Here is a 14,637-nt window from a genome sequence, read left to right as displayed (position 1 = left end):
CTTCATTTATTAACTAACTAATAACACGAAAAGTAAATCAAATCCTAAAAACAGAAATGAAATGCTGAAAAGACAAGGAGTAGGGATAGAAATACAATACAGAAGATGCCCCATGGCATCAGATATCATCTCTGAAGAACAGCTTGAGCATTTGGCCGTTCACTGGTAGATCAAGTGGTTCGCCATCCAATCTGCTCAAGTACAATGAGTTTGGCCCGGCTATATCTCTAATGATGTATGGTCCCAGCCACAAACTATCAAACTTCTTATGTTTTCCCGGCTTTTCATTTTTGCGATCCCAGAGTAAAACCATATCTCCAACCTGCAAAGATCTAGATCGAGAGCATTTATCAAAGCTTTTCTTAATATTAGATTGATTTTTACATATAGCCTCAAAAGTTGTCCGGCGAGCCTCATCTAATTCCACAATCTGATATATCCTATTCTGAACATCTTTATTAGTGGAAAAATTTTGGAGAAGCTGATAGGCTGGCAATTTTAGGTGCACAGGTAAGGTAACATCCAAGCCATAAACTAATTCAAAGGGAGATTTACCAGTAGACTTCTTCTTAGTAATTCTGTCTGCCCACAAAGCATACTTGATTTTACTGTCCCAAGACTTCTTGTTATCTCCTACTATCTTCTTGATAATGGTTATGAGATTTTTATTACTTGATTCAGCCAAACCATTACCCTGAGGATAGTAATTCGACGAATGAGATAAGACAATGCCATATTTGAAGCAAAAAGATGTAAACTCTGAAGAACTAAAAGCCTTGGCATTGTCCGTAGTGATCTTAGCGGGGACACCAAATCTAGTAATGATGTTATTCTCAATGAAATCCATAATCACCTTTTCAGTGGCATTCTTAGCAGGAATGGCTTCGACCCATTTAGTGAAATAATCGGTAGCGGTCAAAATCCAAGAGTAGCCATTGCTAGAATTTTCATGGAACTTCCCTATGAAGTCCAGACCCCAATGCTGAAAAGGTGCCTCTACGATAACAGGTTGTAGAGGAAGGGCAGCAAGCTTCTACTTCCCAGTGAACAATTGACAGGCTTGACACGTTCTAACATACTTGTGCACATCAGAAAAAATCGAAGGCCAATAATAGCCAGCTCTCAGGATTTTGTGGGCAGTAGTTCTAGCGGAATAATGACCACCACAAAATCCTGAATGAAATTCGGAGACTAATCTTTTGGACTCAACATCGTCAACACACCTAAGCACTATGCCCTCAGGATTTCTCCATCCAAGGCCATCCTTCATAAGGCAGTACTTAGTGGCCTTTAGTCTAAGAGCCCTCCTCTTATGAGCGACTAAATGGTTAGGACATGCAAGATTTGTCAAATAGTAAACTATGTCCTTATACCATTCATGCTCTGCTAATCTTCTCAACTCTGGCGAAGATAGATCGTCAAGGCAGAACAAACCAAGAGTTTTTTCATTATTTTCAGTTAACATTTGAGCTAAACCTTGGCCTTTGATCAGCTTGGTGGGTCTAATTTCTAAATCATACTCCTGTATCTTAGTAACCCACCTAGCACGAGTCCCTAAGCAATCAGTTTGAGTTAATATGTCTTTAACAGCAGAATGTGGGACGAAAGCAATGATCTTAGAATAACCCACATAAGTTTTAAAATGCTTAAGAGACTTGACCAAGGCATAAGCCTGCTTTTCCATGGTATTGTACTTCAATTCGGAGTTTTGAAGTGCTCTACTCATGAAAGCAATAGGCTGCTCGTGACCCTCTTTATTCTTTTGAAGCAAAACACCGGCGATGGTATCTTCAGAAGCGAAAGAAAAAATCATGAAATCCTTGGAATAGTCAGGACTAACCAAGACAGGAGCTTTTGCAATAGCGGACTTGATTTCTTGGAAAGCCTTTTTGCCCTCTTCTTGCCAGACAAATTTTGCATCTTTCTTCAGAAGATTTTGAATGGGCTTAGCTATTTCTGCATAATTTGGGATGAATCTTCTAATAAAATTTATCTTTCCAAGGAAAGACTGAAGGGATTTAAGATTATGCGGGAGAGGAATCTTTTGAATTGCTTCAACTCGTTCGGGATCGATTTTGATTCCTTCCTTAGAAATGATATGACCGAGTAATTTCCCTTCTGTTACCCCAAAAACAGACTTAGCCGGATTCAAAGAAATTCCATATTCTCTACATCTGTCGAAAACTTGCCTAAGATGATCTATATGACTGATACCATCTTTAGAGAAAACAGTAAGATCGTCTTGATAGATTTCGATAATTTTCCCGATTAACCCTTTGAAGGCATAATCCATGGCCCTCTGGAAAGTAGCCCCAGCATTTGTTAACCCAAATGGCATTCTGATGTATTCAAAAGTACCCCACGGTGTTGTAAATGTGGTCTTGTGTCGATCTTCCTTTTTCACCCAAACTTGATTATACCCAGAAAAGCCATCTAGCAATGACATCATTCCAGACCCCGTTACTCTTTGCAACAAAGTTTCCATGTTTGGCAAAGGGTAATTATCCTTTTTGCATGCTAGATTAAGGTTTCTAAAATCGACACAAAGTCTTATTGAACCGTTCTTTTTCCTAACAATCACCAAATTCGAACACCATGTCGAATGCCTAGTTTGAGCGATGATCCCTGCTGAAAGCATCTTTGCAAGCTCTTTCTGGACCAAGGGGGCTAATTTCATATTAATTTGCCTAAGTTTCTGCCGAAAGGGTTTAGCATTTTCATCCTTTAAGGGAATAGTATGCTCCATAACATCTTCCCTATAGCCTTTTAATTCATCATAGGAAAAAGCTAAAACGTCTCTATATTCATGAAGTAAATCAGTTAACTTTTTCCTTTCCTCCAAACTAGTACCTTTACCAATTTTAACTATTTTCGGATTTTCAGAAGTTCCAATGTTGATTTCGAGGTACTCGCCTGGGTTCATCTTGTTTTCTTCTCTAAGCTTCGTGGCATCATGCCGATCAAAATGTTGCTCTAAGGCAACCACATTTCTAGGAGTAGGATTTATGATATGTTCACGATTTAAAGATCCATCCTCTTGAGAAATTATCTGAAAATCTTCAAACTCATCCAAACTATTGAGAAAACGAACGACTTGTTTTTCATCATTAAAAACTTGCCAATGCTCTGAGTTGTCTGGAATAGATGGTCTGAATATTACTTCCATTTTAATTTTATCGTTAATTAACTTGTCAGACAACTGGAAAGTGGTAGCAGCTACGGCAAGTTCATCCGCCAAACTATTTTGTTCTCGAGGGATTGCTTCAAGGTTAAGGGCATTGAAGTGCTCCATAGTATCCCACACAGCATTTCGATAATTTCTTAATCTCTGATTTCTACATGTGAATTTGTTTTTAAGTTGCATGATAACCAGATCGGAATCCCCCTTGATGCTAAGCAATTTAATCCTCAAAGCTTTGGCCAATTCAAGACCCAACAATATAGCTTCGTACTCAGCGACATTGTTGGTTGCTTCAAATTCTAAACGATAGGCAAACTTGAATATATGACCAAGGGGAGATTTAAGCACTACTCCCGCACCTTTACCATGACTAGAGGACGCACCATCGAAGTACATATACCAGACGTTATCCTTAAGATCCTTAATCTCATCATCGGGAGGAATTATGAAATTGGACATGATAGAGTAGTTCCCGATGTCAGATTGTTCTCTAATTATTTCGTTATGAGGCTTCTTAGGATTTTCAACATGAAATTTCCTCTCGGGCTCTCTATTTAGCCTAACAAAACCATCACCGCTAGGAGAAGGAATCATAGCATATGACCAATTCATCTGAATGCTTCCTCCTAGATCAGAGGCCCACTTTCTAGATAACAGCATACCCCAAGCATCAGGTACATCAACGACAACGATATCCATAACAACCATGATGTCTGGGTAAACTGAAAGGTGAACTTGTAAATCCTTGATTAAACCATGTACTTCGATTTTCTTAGAATCCATAGCACATATATTATAGTAGGGTCTAGAAACTCTTAAGTTAAGCTGTTCCATGACCCTTTTAGTCATAACGCAAGCAAATGCGCCTGAATCCAACATGCAGTTATTCAATTTATACCCGTTGACTAATAAGGTGATAAAGAAGGGTTGATGATCTTTGTTATCAGCATCTACGCTTTGCAGATAAATAGGAGCATCATGATAGTCAACCTCGCGAATCTTCTGCTGAGAAGTGTTGACTTGAGGACCCTGAATTGCCTTTAGTAACTTGTCTTTTTGGGAAGGGATCTTAGCAATCTCAGATACAGGAACCCAGATTTTTGCATTGTTAAACCAACTTCCCAAATCAACATCTATTCCAGAGTTTATGCCAGGGTTTAAAGTTCGAGGGGGAATTTGATTCCCGCTCTGATCTTTATCCCTTCTTTGGTATGTCAAACCCCTATCTCTAGCGATTTCTAAAATTTTCTCAGGAGAGGGTTTCTCACCATATAACCTAGCCAAAATGTCATCTTCATTTTCAAGGTTATTAATACTAAAAGCAGATGAAGGATCCATAACATCATAGCTCCTTTCCTTAATCTCTATCCAATCATTCATGGGCACAGGAAACTTGCTCCCTACTACGTTTATTTGCTCACCTGTCCCAAGCATTCCATTATCCAAGAGTCTTCTGATAATGAGACAAGAGGACTCTTCGTGAAAAGCATCGCAAGCACGACAGTAAGGAGGAGCATCATCTACCAGATTAGTAAGCAGGTTAGGGGGTCTCTGCTCACTAGATTGACCCCTTCTTTGCCAATTATTATTTTTGTTATTATTATTTCGAGGCTGAAAATTTTGCGATTGCGTTCTTTCCATCTGAATCAATCTATTCTGCAAAGTGTTTATCTCCTTATTATGATTAATTTCCATAGTTTCAATTTTTTGAAGCAATTTAAGAACAAGCTCACTTTCTGGCTCTTGGACTGCTTTTCCCTTAGGTTCCTTTAGTTTCGTAGCCGCCCTATCAAAACCTGGGATTTCAGACTTCCCAGAAGCTGCCTTATCCTTTTCAAGTTCTACAGCTAAGGCTTGGCAATCTCGATAATCAGTAAGTTTAGCACGCCTTAACTCATAAGATGGTTCAGGACCGAAGGCATCAATGTAAAAATCTTGGAGAGTTTTATCTGTAGGTTTATAGTCTTGAGGTAATTCTCTAATAATACCATTAAACCTTCTATTAAATTCTTCAACAGTTTCATCCTCTCTCTTTTTTATCAGAGTAAGAGCTCTTACAAGATGTCTTCCCTCTCTTTTATCTCCATATTTTTCTCTAAATGAATTAATGATTGATTGTAAAGAGTTAAATGAATTTGGAGGTTTTTCTGTAAACCAGTCATAAGCATCACCTGCTAGAGTCAAGATAAAAAGAGTCATCCTGACATCTTCATGATCAAAATCAGGAGATCTAGCATACTTAGCCATCCATATATTGAAATCTCGTAAGTGGGAATTAACAGTAATGGCATTATCTCCTCGAAAATTAGGCAATTTGTCTATCCCAACAGATGGAATAGCATTGGGGGATCCAGGAATGTTAGAAAAATCACAAGGGGCATACAGACTCATGGTGCTGCGCCTAACTTGACCTTTAAAGAGCAAATGAATATCGGAAAGGGCTTCTTGTCCAAGATTTGCAAGGAGTGTACGAGAAGCAAGTTTGTGTGATCGCACCCTGTAAACCTTTTCAGGATCAGGAATGGGGTTGCACAGACTGTTGGGATGTCTTCTAGTGTACACTCTTGCAGATAATATAGGAAGTGGAGTCGCCACTTGAACAAGAAGTTAGACACAGAAAAGCTTGAAATGTAAGAACCAAGGACAGAAAAACTCTATCCCCGGCAACGGTGCCAAAACATGTTGTCGCGCGGATTGGCACGACAACGCTCAGACCGGGGGCTGTCACTCTGATCCCCGATCCCTCCGTTTAAGCCTGTCTCCCGCGGCTAAGGGGGGTAGACCCTGTGAGGTGATGGAGGCCAACTGCCAAACAGTTGGGCTGGGAGACGAGATGCACTAAGATGATTTTATTAATTTGATAGATCAGTGCCTTAAGAGATTGGTGCTTAAATGATTACCAGCTAGATGATATAAGAACATGAACCACAGACAGCAATCATCTATCATCAAATAAGAGAACAATAGATATCCAATAAAACCACAAAGCTCTTCAAATAACGATATCCAGCAAACTAAGAGAAATTAAATTGATTTAAACAACAGCGAAATTAAGAGTCATTAACCAGATATCACATTCGAATCTCGACTTGAAAAACTTAGATCTTAGCATGAAAGATATAACACGATGATTCCCGAAAATAACTGGATCTAAGAGAAATTTTTTTATTTATTTTTTTTTTAAATGAAAGTAAAAAAAATGAAATCTAAAAATTTAATCTAAAACTAAACTTTAACAAAAATAAAATTAAACCAAAGTTAAAATAAATCTTTTTTATTTTCTAAAATTTTATAAAGAAAAATCTATAAAAAAAAAAGAAAAACGATTAATTATAAAGATTAAAATCTAAAAAATTTAAATCCTAACAACTTAGTCCAAATTCTAAAAGATAAACTACGATAATGATCCAAATTATATTAAACTAACCCCTAAAAAAAAAAAAAAACAAAACAAAAAAACAAAAACTACGCCTAAAAAATGAAATGCATATATCTAATTTAAATCTATTTTAATTTAAAACAAAACTAAAACGATTAAAATCTAATAAAACCTGAATCTAAGGATTAAATGAAATCTATTCTAAATAAAAAATCATGAAAACGAAATTACAACTGAAACCCTAACTAAAGTATAAACCGCAGAACCGCAATATGTATCTCGCAACCAAAGAGAAGTTCATTCTTACCTGATACGCAGGGATAAAAATCGATTTACCTGTTCCTTGGAGACGTGAAAACCCGAATCCGTGACCCTGGCGGCTTTGAATCGATCTCTTGCAGACGCCAATCGCACAAAAAGATCCGGACAGTTTGATAACAAACAGCGGAAAGAGCTCACGCTTCTGCTGCTGACAGTGACAAGACCACGAATTTCTTATTTGCAACGATATCCAGCAACTGAGCCGCGTAATAGCCTATTGATCGATCTTATCATGGAAATCTCAAGCATGTTTACACTCTAGGAAATGATTTTGATGAAAGATGGCAGAACGACGTTTTCATTGATGTCACCAGATGCGTAAATCAGATGAGACGCGCTGATAAGGGTCAATGCGGAAGGTGGAGCTCGGTTCTTTTGGACTGAGCGCTTCAACAATGATCAGGACATCTTCTTTCTTACAGCAAGGAGCCACAGTCTTCTTCCCCAGTCCTTCAAGAATCTGATATGCAGATCACTGTCAGCAATGATCTAGGCCGATGGAAATATCTCAATGCGTTATTAAGTTTGGACTTCTGGCGTCGGCTAAATGAGACGAGCATGTAATCTAGCTCAAAAGAAGATGATGATTCGTTTATGAGCGTGCGGCTTCAAGCAAGTCAGGCAGCGGCAATTCAAAGAATTTCATGAGCGTTTTCAGATTTATGGCCAGCTGCGGGTTGCTATGTCAAGTGGTACCGACCCTGAGCTAAATATAGCTGCGCATTTCTGCAAAAAATATCTCTTTTATAGCTTTGGTTTAAATCTACCTAAAAAGAAAATGCAAATTTTGGTGTAGAAAACAGACCTAAAAATATATGTGCAGAACCAAAAAAAAAATTAAAACCCTAGAGCAGTTAAACAAAATTTGTGATTTTGGCCCCTTTGATAGCCAGATTTCGCAATCAAAACCAAAGTACTTTCAGAATATCAGATGAGTTTCAGAAATCTCTCATGTAAACCAGAAAAGAAATTTTAAATGATTAACCCAGGGCAAAATCAGCTGGGCTCTGCAAAGAAGAGCTTGTGGGAGTCGGCTGGTTCAGCCTAGAACTTCCCCAAACGCCCACCAGTATCCTTCACCTAAAGATTTCCTGCACATCTCAAGCAACCATCAATAAAGAGGGCAAGAATGCTGCTAGATCTCAGGAAATAATGGAGATACCTGCCATTATTTCAGAAACCCTCACAACACTCAAACCCTAGCAAGTGAACAAGATACCTGTGCTCACAATACTCTAAAAACAAGCTATTATTAATGGCTGAAAACTGAAATATGCAGAAAAATAAACATCTCACAGCAATTCCAGAGACTAACACTAGCCAATGTTTTACAACTCGGACTCGGATTCGGACTCGGCCGAGGATCGACTCGGACTCGGATTCGGACTCGGTAATGACTCGGCCGGCTCGATTTCAATGACTCGGTCGTTGTAAAAAATACATAAAATATTTATTTTTTTATAAAAAAACATAATTTTAAATATTTTAAACATAATTTTAAAGATTTTCATTCAAGTTTCCAAACACACAACATTATAATATACATGGAAGACAACATATGATCAAAGTAGGCTCATGAACCAATCCATTATATCAAAATGGTACGGTGGTACCCAATGGCAATAGTAAATACATAGTCAACTGTAGTCTGTCATACATGATCAAAGACTCAAGAGTCAAAACAAAATACAAATAACCAAGGAGGCTAGTAGCTACTGCCAGAGGAGCCAAGATCATCTCGACCAATCTCTGGATCATCATCATCAGAGTCAGACAAGGGGCCCCATGGCTCCTCCTCATCATCATCGTCTCCAACTGCAACTGTAGAAGTGGTGCCAGTACCACTAGGCTGTGCAGCAGATGCAAGCTGAGATAGAGTACAAATGCGGCTGCGCTTCTGTCGTGGCTGAGCAGAGGAAGGCGAAGCACCTACAACTGGAGTCCTACTAGCTGGCTGTGAGACTGAGGCTGGTGGATCGGGATCTGCATTCAACTGAACACGCTGCAGTGGATCTTCAACATCAATTTCATCAAGATCCTCATCAGGATCAAACTCTGGTAGACGACTCTCCACTACCCAATCTGATGTTGGATCAATGTCTTCCAACACAATGGGATCTGAATCAGGTCTTTTGTTCAGCAATTGGTTCCGTCTGAGCCGAAGGTTGTATTGGACAAAAACTAGATCATTCAACCGTTTTTGCTCCAAACGGTTTCTCTTCTTTGTGTGAATCCTCTCAAAGACAGACCAATTGCGCTCACACCCAGATGCACTGCAAGTTTGACTCAAAATACGAATTGCAAACCTTTGCAATTCAGGGCACTGGCCACCAAAGGCCTCCCACCATTGTGCTGCAAAAAACATAGGAGTGTAATGAATTATGAGTTAGATGAAGGTTGAAGCTCAACAAAATTACAAATTATATCTAACTTTCAAATTATAAATGATTTAACAAACTTTAATAAAAAAAGTAAAACCATTAAGAAATTGAAAATTGAAATTTTTGTTTACCTGGCTCATCTGCTTCTCTTGCAATCTTTGCTAGGTTCTTCCCAAAGGTACCTGTTGCATTGCTGAAGGATGTGACCTGCTGATGTATCAGCAGCTGATCAGACTCCGATGGGACCATGCGCTCAATGCAATCAACCAGTCCATCTCTGACCTCCCCCCTCAAAGCTCCTGACTCCTTAGCTTTATAATGATACCGTGGGTTCAAAAAATACCCAGCTGCATGTATAGGGCGATGGAGTTGATTGTTCCATCTTTCATCAATGATTGCCCAAATGGGCCCATACTTTGCCACTCTATCCTTGTATGCTGTCTTTATTTGCTCCTTTGCTTGATCCATAGCCTCATAAATGAAGCCCATAGCCAACCTTTCCCCATCCACCAACCGCAACACCTTAACTAGTGGCTCAGCAACCTTCACAATCTCTGCTGCCTTTCTCCAAAAAGTTTCATCATGGACTTTCCTTTTCAATTCTCTGCCTTCTAGTTTGTTAGACCAACTGCTTTGATTCCAATCATCACTGGAAAACATCTTTTGCAAGTTTCTATGTTGGGAAAGCATAGATTGCAATGTCAAAAAATGTGTAGCAAATCTAGTGATGGCAGGCCTAATAATATCCTTGCCTCCAGTGTGTTTCCTCATGAGACTCAAAACCAGTGTATGATTGTAGATAAATTTTGTTATGCTTTTGGCATTATCTACAGTGTTTCTGACCCAATCTAATTTTCCAATATCCTCAAGCATGAGGTCTATGCAATGTGCAGCGCATGGGGTCCAAAAGATGGTCTTGTGTTTTTCCTCTAACAGTCTACCAGCAAGAACATAGTTAGAGGCATTGTCTGTGATGATTTGAACAACATTAGCCACCCCCACATCCTGAATAACCTCATCCAATAGCTGAAACAACAAGTGGCCATCTTTTACCTTATCAGATGCATCAACTGATTTTAAAAACATGGTTCCCTGTGGGCAGAAGACAAGAAAGTTTATGATGGTACGGTTTCTTTGATCAGTCCATCCATCTGACATGATGGTACACCCTGTTCTTGCCCATGATTCCTTGAAATCTTGCAAATACTCATTAATTGATGTAATTTCTTTCTGCAAACGAAACCCCCTTAGCTCTTGCATAGTAGGGCCTTTGAAGCCTTTTCCAGCAGCATGTATGGCCTCAAACATAGGCTCATAATATGGTGAACGAGCAGCATTAAAGGGGATATCAGCATCATACCACCATCTAGCTATGTAGTCACAAGCAGTCTCCCTCAATTCTTTCTTCCAATGGTCATCTAAAGTGGGCTGAGCAAGACCTTTACTAACTTCAGGACCATGTGCATCTGATGGAGAGGAGCCCGAGTGAGTGAAAAAACTTTTGATAGTCCCATCACCCTTCATTCTACCCTTTCCCTTATCTTGAACAGAAGCAAAAGAGGGAGGAACATAACGGAAAGGGTTTGATGCATCAGTTTGAGGGATAGAGGAAGAACCCTCAAACTCATAGTGGGGGTTGGCCTTGGCAGCCATCATTCTTTGTATCTCCCTCTTCCTCCCAATTTCAGCCTGTATCTCTTTTTGCCTAGTCTTTTCTGCATTAAATTTTTCAAAGCTTTCCAACAAATTCTTTCTAATCTCCCCAATTTCATTAGATTTACATGCAGTAATATTGCCTTTAATCCCTGCCAAGTGTTGTTTCAGCCTATTAATCCCCCCAGGACTTGACTTAATTTTCCTATGGCAAAACTTGCAACACATCTCATCATCAACCATTTCAACATATGCCCAAGCAGGATCTTTTGCTCTAGGTGCCATTTTTTGACTAGGAAAACAATCTGAAAATGAAAAAAAAAAAAAAAATTGATTCAATGTTCATTTATTTGACTAAAAACACTCTCTAAGCTATCTTGATATGCACCTAAAATTTACTAAGTAAAAACAGATTTATAGAGGTGGAAAAAAATACCTCCAGGCACAAACTGCCTCCTCAAGCTTGCTCCAAAAATCAGCTCCTCAATGCTACTCCAAATGGCTGCCCAAGAAGCTCCTCACTCCAGCTACAATGCTCCTCCAAGACTCCTCACTGCTGCTCCAAAACAAGCTCAAGAACTGCTCACTAACTCTCAAAGAAGACTCTCACTCAAATGCATAAGACTGCTGTGAGTGAAATGAGAGCATTTGGCTGTCTTAAATAGAGTTTGGGAGGGGAAATGGACCCCAAAAGCATTAAACAAATCACAATAACCCTTTCAGCTCCACAAACCCTAACTCACTTTATTAAAAAACAGCAAAAAAATCATTTTTTTTGGGTTAAAACGCTGCCACAGCCGGTTTGTAACGGTACGGCCGAGTCATGACGGGACCCGGCCGGGTTGACCGGGTCAGCTATGACTCGGCCGGGTCATTGGATGACCCGGCCGAGTCATAGCTGACCCGGTCAACCGAGCCGGGTCAAGGGCCGGGTCAATGCGGAGGGGTTTGAAACGGAACGAAACGGCCGTTTCCGTTTCGGTTCGGCCGTTTCGTAAAACTATGACACCAGCAAGATTTGGACCCCAAAGTCTTCTTTTATTAACCAAAAACCAGATTACAAGAGAGCTTTTTCAGTACTGACTCCAGATCGAATGAATCTGAAATGACCACCTAAGACCCTATATAAAGGAAATGATCCCAACGGCTAGTTCGAATGATCCATGTAGAAATGATCTCGACCGTTGATGAGGATCAAGACATCTCTTGATCTCATCCGTCGATTTATTCAATTAATTTTTTATTATTATTTTTTAAATTTTTTTTTTTTTTTTTTTTTTTTTTATTATTTATTATTTTATTTTATTTTTTTAAATTTTTAAATTTTTTAATTTTTTTTTATTATTTTATATTTATTTCATTTTTTAAATTTTTTAAATTTCTTAGTTTTTTATTTATTTTATTATTTTATTTCATTTTTTAAATGGATCATCGAACCAAGCCTTTGGAAACATCACCTAGGACCTAGGACTTAGGACTCACGAGGGGATTTAAAACATTTTCAACCCTGAAGACACATTTCATGATGACGTTTTACAATTTACATCCCAAGGGGACAAACCCACTTAACACAGACCCTCATCAATCACCCAGTTCTGCGACACAACTATAATCTAGCAGATTAACACACTAGGATTCTCCTAAAGTTCTAATGACAAAATCCATCCCGGCTTTGGGGTCAGGTTTGAAGGAAAACTCTGCCGATCCATGGATCGGTGAGACGAAAAACCTTCCGGGACATAGATTATCATAGAAAGTTAGGTCCACCTAGGCAATTTTACATACATGACTCTCATCTGCTTAGATTATTTACAATTCATACATGCAGACTGGGTTTACAATTGAAATGATCAAGCTGCTGATGACTGTAGGCTGGCACGGACACGTCGTTCAGGTGCTACCCCTTTCTGCCAAGAAAAGAGGGTGTACTGCATGGAAATTGACCAGTAGTGGTCAACAAGGAGTATTCTTCTATCATGAAGAATGATGTTTGGGAGGTGGTACCGAGCCCTGAGGGCAAATCCGTGTTTACTTCCAGATGGCTTTACAAGGTAAAGCATGCTGCAGATGGCAGCATTGAGAAATTCAAAGCGAGGTTTGTGGCTAGAGGGTTCTCCCAGGTAGAGGGAGTTGATTATGAGGAGACCTTCACTCCCGTGGCTCGATATACTTCGATCCGCTCCATTATATCGATAGCAACAGAGATGGGTTGGAAAATCCACCAAATGGATGTGAAGACCGCATTTCTCAATGGCTTCATACAGGAGGAGGTGTACATTGAGCAGCCACAGGGCTTTGAGGTGCATGGGAAGGAGTCCCATGTGTGCAGACTGAAGAAGGCCCTTTATGGCCTGAAGCAAGCTCCCAGAGCTTGGTACTCCAGGATAGATACATACTTGCAAGGGATGGGTTTCACAAAGAGTGAGGCAGATCCGAACCTTTACTTTATTGTGATTGGTGAGGAGCCTCTCATTCTGGTGCTGTATGTGGATGACTTGGTCATTACAGGTGCAGAGAGACTCATAGAGCACTGTAAGGGAGATCTTGCGATGGAGTTTGAGATGAAGGACATCGGCTTGATGCATTACTTTTTGGGCTTGGAGGTGTGGCAGGAGGAGGGGCATTTCTTCCTGGGGCAGGGGAAGTATATTGTGGACATCCTTAGCAGATTCCACATGGAGGATTGTAGACCCATGTCGACACCGATGATCACCAACTGGAAGAAGCTTCATGCTTCGGATTCCGAGTTGGTGGATCCCACATTGTACAGGCAGCTGATTGGTTCCTTGATGTATTTGGTCAACGCTAGACCAGATATCTGTTTTGCAGTCAACACGATGAGTCAGTTTATGTGTGAGCCTAGGAAGGTTCACTGGGTGGCTGCAAAACACATTTTGCGGTACTTGCAGGGAACAGTGGATTATGGTCTGGACCAGTGTTGCACGAAGCGCCCCCCCCCCCCACGGTTCCAAGCCCCGAAGCGCGTCCTGTACGGAAGCGCCTAGGAAGCTTCGCCAGAAGCGGCGCTTCCGAATTCGGAAGCGCCGCTTCGGCTTTTTTAGCCGCTTCCTGGAAATTTGGAAGCACTGTACGGAAGCGCCGCTTCCGAAGCGCCGAAGCGCGCTTCGTACGACGCTTCGAGCGTCAGAAGCGTGGCACTTCGGAGGAGGAAGCGTGGAGCTTCGGAGGAGGAAGCGTACGCTTCCAGAAAAGCTTCTGGAAAAGCGTTTAGAAAATCGTTTTTTTTTCAATTTTTTTTAAATTTTAGGTGAGTTTGCTTGTTGGGGGTGGGTCCACCTTGGGTTAGGGTGACAAATGAAGGCAAAAAAAAATATAAATATAGCAGATGCTCCCTCATGGTAATGTTAAATTCTTAAAGTAAAAGTGACATTCTCCTTTATTTTTCATTTTCATCCTTTTACTTAAATTTTTAACATTACCATGAAATGACTCAGGATGTTTGAGAGTGGTTCCAGCCTCATTGGACTTCATATGGAGAAAATAGAATTTCATATCCTATTCAAAATTCAGCAGACTTAACAGTTTTCAGGAATTCAGGATCAATGGGATTGTGGCATTTCATTAGATTATATCAAGTATGAAGGTATGCGATTAGCATTTAATCAAGAGCACCAAGCCCTATATGTACCCTAGTGTTGGTGGTGTTAATTGTTGAACTCCTTTGTCACGCGGCACGCCCTTAGCAAAAAATTACATTTCAA

The 14,637-nt window shown here is 40.0% G+C and overlaps 2 protein-coding genes across 2 annotated transcripts in view; both read right to left on the bottom strand.

Annotated features, from left to right (window-relative positions):
- SULA (NAD(P)-binding Rossmann-fold superfamily protein) overlaps positions 1-14,637 on the bottom strand; it is a 608,848-nt gene that overhangs the window by 465,400 nt on the left and 128,811 nt on the right. The gene's annotated exons all lie outside the window — the stretch shown is intronic.
- LOC149167799 (uncharacterized) lies at positions 8,390-10,627 on the bottom strand. Its single transcript, XM_089431598.1, has 2 exons — positions 9,394-10,627; positions 8,390-9,233 (listed from the first exon to the last, which is right to left on the bottom strand). The coding sequence occupies exons 1-2, from the start codon at positions 10,568-10,570 to the stop codon at positions 8,587-8,589; spliced, it is 1,824 nt and encodes a 607-aa protein (XP_089287724.1). The 5' UTR covers positions 10,571-10,627; the 3' UTR covers positions 8,390-8,586.

This window comes from Pinus tabuliformis, chromosome 5_1, assembly GCF_031772625.1.
Source record: "Pinus tabuliformis cultivar Carrire ecotype Pingquan chromosome 5_1, CPIR1, whole genome shotgun sequence".
In the NCBI taxonomy this organism is placed as follows: domain Eukaryota; kingdom Viridiplantae; phylum Streptophyta; class Pinopsida; order Pinales; family Pinaceae; genus Pinus; species Pinus tabuliformis.
The sequence above is the reverse complement of the archived record's forward strand: the minus strand, read 5'-3'. Positions and strand labels throughout refer to the sequence as shown.